This window comes from Leopardus geoffroyi, chromosome C2 (genome assembly GCF_018350155.1).
Source record: "Leopardus geoffroyi isolate Oge1 chromosome C2, O.geoffroyi_Oge1_pat1.0, whole genome shotgun sequence".
NCBI classification, from domain to species: domain Eukaryota; kingdom Metazoa; phylum Chordata; class Mammalia; order Carnivora; family Felidae; genus Leopardus; species Leopardus geoffroyi.
This window is the reverse complement of record NC_059333.1, coordinates 110,396,272-110,413,408: the sequence shown is the minus strand read 5'-3', so window position 1 is coordinate 110,413,408 and position 17,137 is coordinate 110,396,272. Positions and strand designations below refer to the sequence as shown.

Here is a 17,137-nt window from a genome sequence, read left to right as displayed (position 1 = left end):
CAATTTTTTTCTTTATAACAAGAACTTTTAAGCTCTTAGCAACTTTCAAATATACAGGGTAGCATTACTAACTATACGCTATATATTATATATTAGCATTATATATATAACACATTGTTAATATATTAACATTATATATATATATATATACATTAGCATTATTAACTATGCTATACATGCCTGCTTGGTTATGGTCAGTCAGGTAATTCTCAGTATCATAAAAAACAAGGCAATGTGATGACTTGAATGAATTCTAGCAATTTGAAACAAGTTGCCACACTTTTGTTGGTAATTTTTTATTATAATACATTATTTAAAACCATTTAATGATTTCTAGAAGTACTTCATGTACTTCAACGTAACCATCTCAATATATAAATACATAGAAGCTCTCCCATTAAATTTGAAACTAGCATTAACCACATTTACTTTCTAAATATGTAAATGCTGAAGATAGTTACAACCCAATATTCTTTATCAAGACAGACAACCCTTCTATTTCCTAATTTCTGGCTGTAACCCTGAGATATGAGACAATGAAGATTATAAGCTGCTTGAAGACAGGAAATGTCTTATTAGTCTTCAGAAAACACAGCACAATGACAGACATGTAAAAAATGGAAAATTACTGTTTATTAAATAAATTATAACAATGGCATATTACCAAAACGGATTAAAAAGTTGAGCTCTTAAGCACATCTAACTTTTATTTTATTTTTTATTTTATTTATTTTGAGAGAGCAAGAGCACAAGCAAAGAAAGGGCAAAAGGAGAGGGAGACAGAGAATCCCAAACAGGTTCCACATGACCTAGGGCTTGATGGCACAACTGTGAGATCATGACCTGAGCTGAAAAGAAGAGTCAGGGGCTCAACCAACTGAGCCACCCAGGCACCCAACACACCTGAATTTTAGACTGGATTCTGTTACTAGCTGTGCAACTGTAGATAGGTCACGTAACCTAAGATTTTTTCCCCTCTCCATCACAAATATGCAGAATTTCTTACACAGGGTTGTTTGGAGGTTTAAATAATGTAGTACATGTGAAGTGTTTGTAAGTGTCTAGCCAATAGGAAGAATGTTTTACACATTTGTTCTCCTAACTTCCTTACTGGATCACTCACACATTTTTAATATTTGAGTCTGTCCTCCAAACAAAGCAGAGAGATAGGAGCTAAATCTCCTTCTTCCTAAGGCAATAAAAGAAGCTCTGCTCTCAACCACAATAATCTGAAATGATTAAACTTGAAGTCTCCTGTCCTGGAATCATATTTTCACTACATAGGCATCAAAAAATTACACAATTCCCCTCTGGACAACCTTACCTCAACTGTTTTTTGTTTTTTTAATTTTTTCATTTTTGAGAGACAGAGACAAAGCATGAGCAGGGGAGGGGCAGAGAGAGAGGGAGACACAGAATCTGAAGCAGGTTCCAGGCTCTGAACTCTCAGCACAGAGACCGACACGGGGCTCAAACTCACAGACCTGCGATCATGACATGACCTGAGCTGAAGTTGGACGCTTAACTGACTGAGCCACCCTGGTGCCCCACTTTTTTTTTTTTTAAATAATTTTTTTTAAGTTTATTTATTTTGAGAGGGACAAAGACAGCATGAGCAGGGGAGGGGCAGAGAAAGTGGGAGAGAAAGAATCCCAAGTAGGCTCTGTGCTGTCAGTGCAGTGCCCAATGCAGGGCTCAAACTCATGAAACTGTGAGATCATGAGTGAGCCAAAACCGAGAGTCAGACACTTAACCGACTGAGCAGTCCAGGTGCCCCTTTACCTCAACTGTTCTAATCAGGATATCCAACCTGATCAACGACAGTCAATGGATCCTTTCTTTCCTATGGGACAGGTGATATTCTGCCTTTCTCACAAAGAGTAATACATATTTGCATATGAAAGATGTGGCCCTCAGAATTTCCTCATTTTCTCTTAAAAGAAATACACGTGAACATTTTATTACATCTATCTCTAGAATATCCACAAAGCGGAAATTTTATGTTTTAACAGGAAGGGACCTAAAAATATCTTGCCTACCGTAGAAAGAACATACTGAAAAACTCAGAAGAATTTTTGTTCTTGTCACAGTCTTATCTTTAAAATGCTGGTGAACATATGTACATCATAACTTTGGGGTATTTAATTTTATCATCTGTAAAAGGAAGGAGTTGGATTAAATGGTCTAGACACCTTACAATTCTAACCACCTTGTCTTTTACGACATCTCACAAAACTGTCCAAGAAAGGTTCAACTAATTTCTTCTCCTCACTATGTAAGCTGCTGTAGGTTATATGCAATTCCACTCCCAATGCTTTTCTCTGGTATAAGAGAAAGAATCCCCACAGAGAACAGTCTATAGAAATACCACTGATCTATACCACATAGCTACTTCTAAACGTAAATATATTTTTATCAAGTGTGAGAAGAAATGACAAAAACTTTTTCCACATCTTGCTTTCCATTACCTGCATTTCAATATACCGAGGGTCACTTTTTTTCTTTTGTAAATCTTCCAATAGTTGTTGGTCTAAGGTTACATCAGGTTCATTTTCTTGCAAGAGATACTCAGAATCTCGGTCAATATATTTGTCCCTGATTCTAAATGTCCTCTTTTCTTGATTTATCAATTTCTTTTCCTGGTCCTCAAGTTTTTTCTCTGAGTTTGGTTTGCTCTCAGCAGGAGCTTCAGTCCCGTAACTATTTTGACAAGATAAAAAAATGATAAAAGGTTAAATGAAGAGCTGCTAGAGCCCTGAAACAAAACAATATGCTATTTATTTTAAAATCACCAGCTATTATTCTTTCTTAGATCAATTATGAAAATACTTAGATTTTTATAATGAGTTCAAAGTTTTCCTCCTTGTAAATAGATATTACCATACAAGTTATTCCTTGTGTAGCTAAAAAAATTAAAATTCACATAAGTCATCCCTCCATTGCAATGACTTACCGTATTTTTCTGATTTTTCTAAGCTTCATTTCACAACTTCCATTTTCTTCCTGCCACCATTTCTGAGTGCTTATAAATGGGATGCTACATTATACAGTCCCAGAAAAACCTCTCTTAATTTTTCCTCTAAATGGTACAGCCCCTGTAATCATCCTAAAATAGCAACAATTTAACTTCTTACAGATTTCTCCCAGAATTTTGGAAATACAAAGATGGTGAAAAGGAAAACAATAAACAATAACTTAATAATGATCACATATCCAAATAGACTATTCCTACCATTTAGCTTTCTGTGGAATGAATGTGCCATCTGGATTTTTTTCAATCTACCACCAAATAGAGTCAGTCTATATAAGAAAAAGGCTTACTTCAAAGTTAAATTTCACTTATTGAAGAGTCTAAAGAGGTTATTTTTATTATCTTTTCTTCCCCCTAGCCAATGCTATGAAAGAACTGTTACTCGGTCCATTCTTTAAAAGAATGTGTTTTGCTTTACCCGTGATCTTCAGGAGCAAACCAGGATATCTGTGTTTCCGAATCTTTATCATTCTTAGCTTGGACTGAATGCAGCAGCTGCACAATTTGTTCTTCTCGACGTTCATCCATGTGTACTACAGCTCTCTATTTTGTGCAAAGCAAACAGTATCCTTATCAACACTAGAAGGCATGTACAAAATCATTTGATAACTAAAACAAAAGAGCAGATATATACATATCCAACATTCATATGAAACCTAAAATTGCCCTACCAGGTGTTCTAGTCCAATTTCACTTCATAGACCTAATGTTAATATTTTTGTATATATCCTTTTTCTGCTATATATACCTAAAAAATTAGCTGCAATATAACTGGCAAAGAAAGTACATTTACATCCCTTACTAAAACTTCGGTTCCTTTCTCTTCTACCCTCTCACATACTGATTGTTATAAATTTTTCTGTCTGAAATTTTCAAAGATACTCACAATTAAAGTTACTAAAACACAAATGTTAAAAAAAAAGCTAATTGAAAACTGGAAATAATATTTGGTGGCAATGAGGACTTTAAAGTTCTTACAGTAAAAAGATGAATACATTAGGAAGAAGGCTGAGCTCAGAGGAAATAAATAAAATTGATCAACATTCATGAAGATGATGCTCCAATATGGTGATGATGTAGCTGCTTCAGAAGAGAATTAAACAAACAATACCAGACAGGATAGGAATTACACTATACACAGTAAGAACAAGAACTTTTACAACTTTTCTAATTGTACACTGTAACTAGTTGAATTTAAACAGAGTAGTTAAGAGAGGGTAGATTTTTCCTCAAGTGTGCAGACAGGAAAGACGACCAAGATATTAAATGAACAAAAAAAAAAACACCAGTCGTAGAAAATATATGCAGCACAATCTTATTTTCATTATTATTAATATTGAAATAGATTATTCACTTTATATCCTACATTTCTGCAGTATGTCTTCCAGATGTATTTTTTTTTTTTTTTTTTTAATGTTTATTCACTTCTGAGAGACAGAGAAACAGAGCACTAGCAGGGGAGGGGAGACACAGAATCCGAAGCAGACTCCAGACTCTGATCTGTTAGCACAGAGCCCAAGACAGGGCTCAAACCCACGAACTGTGAGATCATAACCTGAGCCAAAGTCGGACACTTAACTCACTGAGCCACCCAGGCGCCCCCAGATGTATTTCTGACACACAGTAGATGCTGCAGAAAAGTCTGCCAAAAGGATGAATGGCTGAATCTATTTTTTGCAATGAATGTGCATGACTTTTGTGTTAAATCCATTTTTCTCTTTAAAGAAATACACAAAAAGAATACAAGCAGATCTCTGGGAAATTCCAGAAGACTTCTGCAACTTAACTGAAAAGTTTACTAAAACAATCATTATGCTTATACAATTAAAAAGTCCAAACTCTGGCTGATAGGAAAGCCGTAAGGAAGCACAGGTTAGAGCAAAATCTGTTTATTGACAGGTACTAAAGCCCATCATTCTTTTTAACTATACAGCATGAAAATCTGGTTAAAATGGTTTATATATCAGACTAATGTATCTCTTCATAGTATAGGGTATGTAGTCTCCACCAAGACTAGGAGCTTGTACCTGGTTTCTCCTAGACTGCTCTACGCATCTTTTTTACCTGTGATGATTTTAATCTGTAAAGATCTGCTGTAAAAAACCCAAAAACATTGCATCTGTCAGCTCTTCAGAGTTCTGCAATTCCTTCTAGTAAATTACGGAACCTGAGTGGTCTTGGGGACACCCAACACAGAGTTTCATTATTGGAACATTTCTGCCCTATACTTTGAATTCTGTAATGTCCTCAGCCCATGTTAACATTTATTGCTTTGTATACCTACATGAAATGGTCATCCAGTTTTTTCTTGGCAGTTAGAAACTACAGGACATTTTAATGATTAAAGACTACTCTAGGAAGGAACCCCAAGACATAAAGTCATTATCAAGCAAAGTTTCCTTAATTTTTCCCAACACCTCAACCACCCAAAGGCACTGTTTCTTCTGTTCACTTTCAAAATGGGACAGATTAAGCACTTCTTCTCTGAAGAATGATTTATTTCCAATTGAAAGTCACAGTATAGCATTTCTTCAACCAAACAAAACCTTATATTTTGAAGTTTTTTTTAATCTCTACTAGCAGAACAAAAGTTCTTCTCACTTTGCTGTATGAGTTTTAGATATTCACAAAAAAGGCAGGATGACTGAAAAATGAAAAAGCCCCTGAAAACATAATTTATACTTTTTTTTTTTTTTTATGTTTACCTATTTTTGAGAGAGAGACAAAGTACAAGCAGGGGAAGGGATAGAGAAAGAGGGAGAGACAGAATCCAAAGCAGGCTCCAACCTCTGAGTCATTCAGGGCAGAGCCTGATGCAGGACTCAAACCCATCAACTGTGAGATAATGACCTGAGCCAAAGTCAGACGTTTAACTGACTGAGCCACTCAGGTGCGCCCAATAATTTATACTTTTTAATAAAAACACAACTTATATCTCCTACAAATTGTTTTTAACAAGGTTCTCCCACAATGAGGCTCCAGAGGCTATGGGCAGTGGAGATTTTAGGAGTGCCAAAATTCCAAACATGGATCTAACCTTTTTTTTTGGTAGGTTACCTCCTCCTAATCTTCTACCAGTGGTATCACCCTTCACTCTACCTCACCCCTCAAGCATGGAGAATCTCAATCATGTTTTGGGTGTCATGACTATTTTATTTTATCATGGCATTTAATTTTTTTTATTGTTTTCCCCTTTTTTTGGACAACCTCAAATATCCTTGCTTTTAGTCATAAATTCCTGGCAAAGAAGATCCACAGTGATATCCAGCAAATTGTCTACGTTTATTAGCTTCTAATTGTGTGCAACTATTTTAAACCATTACCACCTTCCTGTTCACCCTCAACATTTCACAAAGAAAACAAAAACAAATGGAAAAGTCCTCAACTGATTGCCACCAAACCCAAGTCTACCTGTATCAGAATCTATCCTTTGTTCTCTTCCTTCCCGTTAATGGAATTGGGAGGCCATTTTCCTGCTTAAGGTTGATCTCTCCACTAAACTCTGCAGTCCAATAATTCCTTTCACTTCCTCAGGGCTAATCCTTCTATTGAGATTTACATTCCTTTCCTAAATCTCTCTCTGGTAGTCATTAGCCTACTGATCAATATTCTGGTTTGCCTCTTTCCAGGTATATGGTAGAAGTACATTTTCCCACCCATGACGTAAGCATGACCATGTGACTTACTGGCCAGAGAAATGTAAACAGGAGTCTCTTAAGAATCAGGGCAATTTACTGTATTCCCTCCAGCTGCCACCAAAACCAGCTACTTTTCAGATGGGTGGAGCTCTGTGAGCCATTCTCATAAGGAGAACTCTCAACCTAACTCCCAATGGTCCAGTAATTTGAGTAGAAAAGCAACCTTTGTTGTTATAGCTCCCTATGATTTGGAGGCTGTTTACTACTGCAGCATAATTTAATCTACCTGATAAACGTTTCCTCTCCACTGACTCCCTACCATCAGTACATGAACAGGAATAGAGTCAAATTTCTTTACCTTAAAAAGAAAAAACGTTTATTTATTTTGTGAGACAGAGAAAGAGTGTGTGCACATCAGGGGTGGGGGCAGACAAGAGAGGGAGGGAGAGAATCCCAAGCAGGCTCCACACTGTTTGGAGGCAGACTGGGTCTCAGGAGCCACGAGATCATGATCTGAGAGGAAATCAGAGTTGGTCACTTAACAGACTGAGCCACCTAGGCCTCGCAAATCTCTTTACTTCTACAACACAAAATCCTCTTTTGAATCCACCCAACCCTATCAGATACTGCCCTATTTTTCTTTCTCCTCTTCACAGTAAAACTGATTGAAAAGTTCTCCATTTCTTCACCTCTCCTTCACTAGTCAGCCCCCTGCAATCTGGCTTTTACCTCCACCACTCCACAGAAAGGGCTCTCATTAAAGTTGCCAAGGACCGTGTTGCTAAATCCAATAGACACTCTGAGTTCTTACCTTACTTGACATCTCTGTAGCATTTGCCACTATTTGATTACTTTCCTTTTTTCATACACCCTTTGCTGCCTTCAACACTGCTCCTGGATTCCAAAACAACACCCACCTTATTTTCCTCTTCTCTGGCTGTTCCTTCCTAGATAAGAATCTATGAAACTTCTCTTACTCCAACCCTTAAATTTAGTTACTCTACACTGAACCCTAGTGATCTCCAAACTAACAACACTGACACCATTTGGGATTCTGTCAGGAAAATACAATCTCTCACTCCACCCTCGTCCCACATTTTAAAAAGGTGCCAAGACTTTCAAGTCTGAAAAACAATGATCTATACAATTTAGGCCTGCACCCACTTGTCTTCTCCATTCACTATCCATAGGACCTACTATCCATAGGACCACGAACTGCCAATCTAGATTTCTGTAGGCATCAGATCCACAGGGCCTCCTACCTCCCTGAAATCCTCACTTTTATGCCCTACAACATCAAACTCAGGGTCCTTAAGCTGAGTCTATCTTCCTCCATCAAGCCTGTTTCTTATATAGTCATAAACATGTCATTTATTAATACATACTTGCTTTCCCCTTCCCTCCCAGATAAAATCACTTTTGAATCTCCTAAATTGCTTTAATCTGTCCACTTTCTTCCATCCATCTTCATGTCCTAATTTAAGCTATCATTTCTCACCTTAATTACTTCAAAGGCTACTTAACTGGTCTCCCTGTCCCAGAAGTGCCTCTTTTCAGTTCATTCTCTATACTGGTATGAAAATGAATTTAAACACATACTCAATAATTTATTTTGTTTCAAATGCTTTAATGGCTTACAGGAGTTCCTAGGGGAAAGTCAATGAATTTCAAGGCGCTGCTTATTTTTCTAGTACCATGCTTTTCAGATTGTTGCTTATAAAATTATATTAAAGAATCATTATCGGTATCAATTAAAAAAAAAAGAGCAAAAAAGATACCAACACCACACTCAGAGCAATATACAGATAATTATCATTTTATGAAACTTTTTGTTCAGTTATACATACCTGTACACTAGGCTGCAAATTAACATATATTTCTTCCCGTGGGAAACTGTCAACAAGTTTGAAAGCCACTGCTCTGCCTTCATCTCACCACACTCCAACACCCATGCTCTTATTCTTTCAGTTCCTTGAACATGTTCCTCTTGACCTCTAAGTTGTGGCACGTGCTGCTGCCTCTGCCTGAGAATCCCTTTCCAAATCCCCCAATTCCAAACATACACACTTCACTATCTTCCAAGTTTCACGTTAAGAGTTATTTCCTCTGGAAAATCTACAATCTTCCTAGTCTGAGTTAGATGATAATCCACATTCTCCTTTTAATATTTTAACATTGTAAACTATCCCTGTAACAGCCCCTAACACCACAATTTCTTTAAGGTAGGGCCTACACCCTATTAATACAGTGCTTAAGATAGTGTCTCAAACATATCAATCATTAATTTAAAAAAACCAAAATTGAAAGAAAAAGAGCACATTGTTAGAATGTGGAAACTTTGTAAACATAGGGGATTACCTAAAAATTAAAAGTTAGGGAAATTGGGAAGCAATCATATATGGCTGAAGGTGGTCAAAAAAAAGGTAGGATGAGCCAATCATTGAAAAATGGTCATATTGAGATAGAGAAGACGGAGATGCATTTTACAGAGAATGGTAGAAGAATCATAATACAAAGCAAAAATAGAAGTATGTTTACAAAAGCTACAATTACATCAGATTGGGAACATGGGTTCAGAGAGTTAAGTACACAGAGGGAAACCTAGTAGTATATTGAAGCTATATTACCAAGATTCCTGTAAAACATGTTAGAATGCAACTGAAACATATTCAACTCAGACAGATGTGACCTGGCTTCCAATCCCAAATTGTGAGCTAGAGAATGAGGCAATCTACTTTTTGCTTTTGAAAGTGCTGTGAGTGGTTCTACAAAGGACAGACTCAGTGGAGAGCAGGAGTGGGAGCCAGAAGACTAGTTAGGAGGCCAAGAACACTGAACAAAATAGTGGCTTGATCTATGGTAACTGCTGTGGAGACAAGTCGTTGGATTTGGGATATATTATAAAAAGAGCAGGCAGATTTGCTGAAATGAAAGAGAAATATTAAAGATAAGTCCTGTTTGGGAGTTGCAAGTGAATAAATGGTAGTAACATTTACTAAAATGAAGGTTTGGGAAGGGGTAGAAATCCAGAATTCCATTCAGAATGATCCATAACACAACTAGCTTCAGGTGGAAATAATGAGCAATTTTTCCTGATTAAATTTTTCATTTGTTCGCATATTTTCCCAACCAATATCATATTTCCCAGTATCATATTTCTTTAGATCCCCAGGGCAACAGCCATAATGTGAGCTAAATAAAACTTGATAAAGAGTAACTTTTCTAGTTACTGGGCACATCCTTTTATAGCAATCAGCCAATTATCCTTGCAATGTCAAGATGACTTAGATGTGCTCTCCTTCATTTAAAAAAAAAAAAGTCTTGTCAATGAACAAGTTAATTTTGGGCTGACAAACATGTACGTATATTTTTTAAAGAGAAGGTGATAAGGTGTGAAGATAAATGGATAGTGCCAAAAAATCATTTTGATGAAAATGACACGGATAAAAGAAAAATAAAGAAATGGAAAAATTTAAAAGCAGAAGCCTAAATGAGAACTTAATTACATACATTCAGTACCTAACATGAAAGGTGCTTTTAATGAAGTTACTAAAAAGTTGTTCTCAGGCTTATAAGAAAGCTTCGTTTAATTAAAAAAACAAACAAACAAACAAACAAAAAAACAACAACAAACAACTAAACTAAAATAAGCCACTCAGCGAACTTTAATGCTTTCCTTACTACAGATGTTCAAGATACAAACCAAATGGGCCGGGCAATCACCAACGCTAAGAGACTAAACAATCTCTTGAAACGTCTCCTATTTCTAGGATCCCACGTTTCCTTCTCAAAGAGGAGCTGCTACTCATCAGAAACCTCCCCAGCCCAACATAAAAACAAAAAACCTGGGTTTGTGGCTATTTTTTAATGCTAAATATGAAAGCTAGGCTATTCTTCTGAGCGATCTACATTCAAAATAGTACTTGACAGCTTTTATTCCGCGCAAACTTGTATGTATCAAGAAGGCCGCTATTTTCGAACTCTTTGGGCAAGGAACTTAAATAAAAGTGACCAAAATTTTTCTAAGGGAAAGGGCGGCCAGGGATACTAACACAGTGATACCCCAATGAAGTTAACTTCCGATAGGACGTGAACTTAACATTTGTTTTGTTCACAGTTCTCACGTCCTTAAAGCAAAATATACATCCAGCCTGCACAAATCCTAACTGCTCCAGGTCAGATGAGCATGGCTGATGTTAAACTACATAATATCGGCTACCGGAAGTTGTAGCATAATACCTTTGCACACTTGATTTTCATTTCACACAGCACATGCATGAGTCAAGGAACAAAAAACGAAAAGGTTAGGGGCGGGGGAAGGGAAAAAGCCTGTCCTGCCTCATCCCTCTCCACTATCGAGTTTCAGATTTACCTCCTGCCTCTCCGCTTCCTTGTTCTTCTGACCCTGTTTCTTCGCATACCACAAGCCAATTTCGCGGCCTTTTAGGTGCCCGGGATGTCGGCCTCGGCCGCCTCGACCACCTCCTCCTCCTCCGCCGCCGCCGCCGCCGCCTCCAGAGCCTCGGTTCCCTCCATGGCCCCCTCCATGGCCTCCTCCATAGCTTCCCCCATAGCCCCCGCCGGAGCTGCGGGGCCCGCCATCGCGGCCCCAGCTCTGATGGTAGTCATAGCTCATTGTCCCAGCCGACTACAACTCGTGAGAACCTGCAACCGCTAGAAATGGCGTCCGGGCCCGGAAGCTAGTGCACGTCCACTTCCGTTTTGCTTCCGGCGCCCAGCGCGAGAGGGAGGGCTATTGGAGCGTCACAAGTAGCTGCTTCCGGTGACGTCAGGGAGGACGACATCTGTTATCAGGAAGTTGGCTCAGGTGAAGTCTTCTTTGGTGTGCCCGCAGTCCTCTATTTTTGTACCTCTGGAGGGAGAGGGAGCAAAAGGCTCGCGGGTTTCCTTACCTACACCAAACATGTGAGGAAATAGGTTTTACTTTTTGCTTTCTTATTATCCATGATTAAATCCGGAATTTGCGTCCAATTAGGCCGTGGATAGTAAACATCTGTTGACACAGTAAAAGAACCTGTGGATCGATGCGTTTTTTCCTAAAAGTCTTGAAAGAAATGAGATGAGTTCATATTTTTGGGTTTTTTTGGTAGCTACATCTTGAAAACAGCCTGACACCAGTTTGAAATACATAAATATAAAACTGCCCCTGCCTTTCTTAAAGGATTGTCATTATTTACTGCCTTTATCCAATAGGGTGCAGGGGACACTACGTTCACTAGGGGACATTCAGTTCATTTACATATTTTCACTGATTTAAAGGTGCTAGGGATACTCACTGAACACAAGTGTGGCACCATCTTTCATTTGCTTACCGTCTTGAGAAGATAAAGGCAAAAGAAATGGTTGTGCAGTGAGGTAAGAAAGGAAAATGCTGTATGCTTTGAAGGGGTCCAGAATACACCTCTGTGGCCTAAAAATTACTTTGAGCAGAGGCATTCAATTCCTGAAATCTTGGAACTTCCTAAAAGCAGAGCCTCCCAGAAGGATTCAAAAGAACTCAATTGTCATAAACCCCTTCCCCTGGGAGAGGAACTGATAAGATGGACTTATCACTGGAGACTAGAAGTCAGCATTCCAATGTTAAGCAGGCTAAGCAGGCATTGCCACAAAACTGTTATATATCCCATCTATTTCGTAAGAGCCCATTTTTCCTTCCTAGAAGTATTTTCCCATGAGTGCCTTTCTTCTCCTCCTCTTCTCCTATTAAGATGGTGTATATGCCATCTGTTCTACCCATCTGTTGAAACACATTTTTGTATGAAGTCCCATGGGTATGTGATTAAATTTGTCTCTTTCCTTGTTAATCTGTCTTTTGTCATTTTAATTTGCAGGCCTCTAAGAAGTAAACCTAAGAGAGTAAAGGAAAAGATTTTTCTTCCCAACAGCCATAGATGTTACTGCAAAATAACTTAATTTTGGAGTCAGGTAAGTCCTTTTTAAAGCACTAGAGGTTAAGCAGTGACTTTTGAGATAAATAGACTTTAGCCAGACTAATGAGGAAGGGGAGAGATTATTCCAGGTGGAGGAAACAATGTGTATGAGGGGAAATGATAAAATATTGGAGACTGAGAAAACTCTACACTGAAATTTAAAGACTGTTGGAGAAGACCAAAGAGGTAGAAAGGAGCATAAGCATGGAAGAACTTATATACCACATAGAGAACAACAGTAAACTTTAAGTAGGAGACTGATTATTTTTGGCTGTTTTGAATAGAAAGGAATGGAGGAGGCAAAAGTGGATATAGAGAGGCTAGTTAACAGGCTGTGGTTTAGTGGAGGCAAGATGGAACATGGGAAGGACTGGGATCAAGAGTTATTTGGAGATAAATATGTCAGATTTGATGATTCACTTGATATGGATAATTAGAGGAAGTGTTCAGATAACCCTTGAGTTTATGATTTGAATGACTACCAAATAAGAAGGTACCATATCTTGAGATGAAGAACACTAGATGAGGAGGATTTTTTTTGGACTTGAGGGAGGGTTGAGTTAATGTGTCTAAATAATACATGTGGAGTTTGAGGAGCCTATGAAACATCCAAATACAGATGTCTAGAAAGTGGTTGACTACATGAGTTAAAATCACAGAGAGAGCAGACGGAGACACATTTTGGTAGTCCTTGGCAAATATGATTAAAACTATTGAATAGTTCCAATAAATGTATTGAAATTCATTGGGCATACCTATATGACAAGTATGTGAATTGTTCAGTAGGTAAGATTGAGTAGGCATATTGGGGATGGTCGCGGCAAAATTTGAAGGAGATAGTGTGGGTTGTTAGGTGAGAAAGTGTTATGAATTGAATGTGTCTCCTCAAAATTTATATGTTGAAGCTCTAACCCCCAGTGTAGCTGTATTTGGAGATGGTGCCTCTAAGGAAAGAAATTAAATGAGTTCATGGAATTGGGGCTCTAATCTGATAGGATTAGTGTCCTTATAAGAAAAGATACCAGAGAGCTTATCCTTTCTTTCCTCAGAAGAAAGGCATGTGTGGACAAAGAGGCTATGTAGAAGCCAGGAAGGGTGCTCTCACCAGAGAACAAATCTGCTGGCACCTTGATCTTGGGCTTCCCAGCCTCCAGAACTGTGAGAAATAAATTTCTGTTGTTTAAACCAGAATAATACCATAAATAAGTGGTACTTAATTATTTAAACATGGTATTTACTTATTAAACCAATAAAGTGTTTTTTTTTAGTTTTTATTTATTTATTTTAAGAGTGAGAGAGAGAGATCGTGCATGGGGGGTGGGGGGGTGGGTGTCATGGAGAGAGAGGGAGAGAAAGAGAATCCCAAGCAGGCTCTGCACTGTCAGCACAGAGCCCGATGCACAGCTCGAACTCATGAGCTGTGAGATCACAACCTGAGCTGAAGCCAAGAGTTAGAGGCTTAACTGACTGAGCTTCCCAGATGCCCCGAAAGTGGTTTAATACCACTGAAACCTGGGGTATTTATTAAGGCAGAGTGGAAAAGAGAACTAATGTTTATTTGTTGCTTAGTATTTGCTGGGTATTGGGCCAGGCAATTCACATTTATGGTCTGCAGAATGTGACCCTCATAGATGTGCACATCCTAATCCCTAAAACCTGTGAATATGTTAAACTACATGGCCAAGGGAAATTAAGGTTGCTAATCAGCTGACCTTAAAATGGGGACATTATCCTAGGTTATCTGGATGAGCTCTGTGTAATGGAATGTAGGCAGCATCTAGAGCTGGAAAAGGAAATGGATTCTCCCTTAGAGCCTCCAGAAAGGAATACACCTTGCCAAACCCTAAATTTTAGCCTAGTGAGGATCTTATCAAAAGTCTGTGCCACAGAATTGTGCAGTAGTAAATTTGTGTTAAGACTCCAACTTTGTGGCAATTTGTTATGGCAGCAATAGGAAAGTAATATGATATTCCATATTTCATACAATCCTTATGAAAACCCCAGAGAGAGAGGTAGTGTGATCTCTATTTCCTGATAAATTCTATTATTTTCCTTCACCTCGTGTTTGTTGATCCTAAGCAGAATCTTAGTTATAAATTTAAAATTACCGTGTTTTCCTGACTTCTTCAGCATGAAATAGTGTGGTATTGCTTTAGGCTATTGCTTTAGACATATACTTTAGAACAAATGGGAAGAAAAGTATCAGTTGGTACTTTTTTTTTTTTTTCCTGCTTTGGTTGGAACCAATAAGAATTCTTAGGTTACCTAATGCCAGAAAACAAAAGGAATGACTGACTCATTATAACTGCCATTGTTACTCTTGCTGATGCTCTGCTTTGTGCTGTGCTCTGGGAATGCTGAAAGATGTCTTTCTTAAATGTAATCTCCACTAATCATGGGCTGGGCACAGAATGCAAAACTATTGCATTCACCCCCATGGCGTTTGGTATCTAACTCCCACAGGCATGGACCTCCCAGTCCAGTGACTCCCAAGATGGCAGCTAGGGTGAGCCACACAAGACCACACCATTATGGGAAACTACCAGTTTTCCCAATCTCAGGAAATCTCTCATTCTCCATTTTCTTTACCCCAACCCTGTGAAACAACTCTAGCATAATTTTTCATGGGTCTAATATTCATGAGGGACTGGATGGGAATTTTGTTTAGTGTTCCCCTTGGAAAATGGAATCCTTAATGGACTCTGACCTCTTCTTGGTGGTGGGGAGAGGGGACATGCTGATAAGAGTAGTCTTAGATCTGTAAAGATCTGACTGTTTTGGGGTGGAGGTAGGGAGACATGGAGAAAATGTTTCCTTCTTACATCAGGAAAAATACTGGAAAATTATCAAACAACTCAATAGAACATCTTGTCACATAAAATTTGGGGGCTCAAATTGGGAAATTTGAGTTACATTGAAGGTGAATTTGTGGAGAACACTTCATGATAATAACGGTCGTAGTAAAATCACAAATTTACTTAAAATACAATTCAGATGGACAAAGAAAATGTAGAGTTTCTTCTTGTTCTTCTTCATCATCATCATCATCATCATCATCATCATCATCATTTGTTTTTATTGATCTAATGTCTAAATTCCCTCCCTGCCAGGCAACAATAGTGGAAACATCTTAAAATTGCCAGTTAACTTTCCTTGTTTCAGGTAATTATGAAATTCGTCTGTTAGACCTTCTTCTCTCTTTCTCTCCACTCTCATGGGATGACTTACTAGGGTCTGGAATCACTTGAAGGCCCCTTCATTGAAAGAGGTGCCCATTGATCCTGGGTTTTGCCAGGAACCATAGCTGGCTGTGGGCTGGAACACCACAATAACCTCTCCATCTGGTTTCTCTGTGTGGCCTAGTTTCAGCCTCCTCATAGTGTGGCAGTTCCAAGAGCAACTGACACAGGACAAGGTGGAAGTACATGACATTTTTAGTAACTAGCCTTGGAAGTCACATAGCAAGTAGTTACTAGTTGAGATAGTTACAGATGTGCACTTAAGTTTAAGGCTTCACCACGGTATGGGAGGTCAGACTATAAGAGGAGCATGTAGGATGGGAAATACTGTGTTCACTTTTGGAAGATACAGCTGCTGTAAGTGCTGACTCAGGCCCTCTGGAAACCATGTTGCACCACTGTTTTGACAGTTTTACGGACTTCTCACATTGCAACACAGACACAGACACTTCCAGATGGCAACTAGATGTAGGAAAAAGGATGGTAGTACTGTAAGTAACATTTATTGATTGCTTATTATATGTCAGGTACTATGAGTAGGCATATTTTCTATTTTATTACAGTTAGGGCAAGAATCTCAACATATTGAAGGACTAAAAAGAATGAAACCTCTCCAAGGAAAGGATACCACTGTCACAGATATATTTCGTGAAAAATAATACAGTCTTATGAAAGTTAGAAAAACTAGGTGTCTGCAGCATTATTTATCCCTGCTTGCTTTATAAACCTTCCATTTTTAATCACTGAAACATCATTTATCTGTTTATCAAAGGTGCTTTTGAAATACTGAATCAACATATTTTCAGTGCTCTCTTCTGTAAGTCATGTTCCTCAGTAGACATTTCACAATTATAACTCCAGAGAGGGGAGAGTGTGAAGTCTGCTTTAGGCAGGAGGATATGTAAGAGAATATGGGGGAGTGGGGGCGGGAGGGGAAGATGTGTTTGAATTTTGACCTCCTTTCCTTATCTCAGCTTTTACCACATTTCCTGCTTGTAGCTCTGAAAGAAAAACATATTTTGAATTTTTTTTTACATGTCTGTTATAGTTTTTAGTATATCCAATGTTTGTGCTAAAGGGAAGAGTTAATTACTGAATCCCTGTATTCTCCTGGAATTCTGGGAGATTTTACTTTTTCATTACCTCAAGTTGATCTGTCCTCCTTTATGCCAGTTTTGTCGGTTCCTATCACAGCTTCCTTGTTTCTCTTACCTTTGGGGAATCTTTTAGACAAATTAGGATTTTCTCCTGATCTTCATTCTAAAGTTGGTAGACACT

At 38.3% G+C, this 17,137-nt stretch overlaps 1 protein-coding gene and 1 long non-coding RNA gene across 4 annotated transcripts in view; one reads left to right on the top strand and one right to left on the bottom strand.

The window, feature by feature from the left end:
- DHX36 (DEAH-box helicase 36) overlaps positions 1-11,383 on the bottom strand; it is a 49,616-nt gene extending 38,233 nt beyond the window's left edge. The window contains exons 1-3 of the mRNA XM_045503204.1: positions 11,042-11,383; positions 3,450-3,574; positions 2,469-2,700 (exon numbers count right to left, since the gene is read on the bottom strand). Coding sequence (XP_045359160.1) covers positions 2,469-2,700; positions 3,450-3,574; positions 11,042-11,305 — 621 coding nt within the window. The 5' untranslated portion in view covers positions 11,306-11,383. The remainder of the gene's footprint in view (positions 1-2,468; positions 2,701-3,449; positions 3,575-11,041) is intronic.
- Positions 11,384-11,471: 88 nt separating this feature from the next.
- Positions 11,472-17,137, top strand: part of LOC123611366 — a 416,378-nt gene continuing 410,712 nt past the window's right edge. For 2 of the 3 annotated variants that reach the window (XR_006718621.1, XR_006718619.1), the window contains exons 1-3: positions 11,472-11,595; positions 11,950-12,045; positions 12,522-12,615. This is a non-coding gene — a long non-coding RNA (uncharacterized LOC123611366). The remainder of the gene's footprint in view (positions 11,596-11,949; positions 12,046-12,521; positions 12,616-17,137) is intronic. The other variant, XR_006718620.1, reaches the window with a different exon arrangement.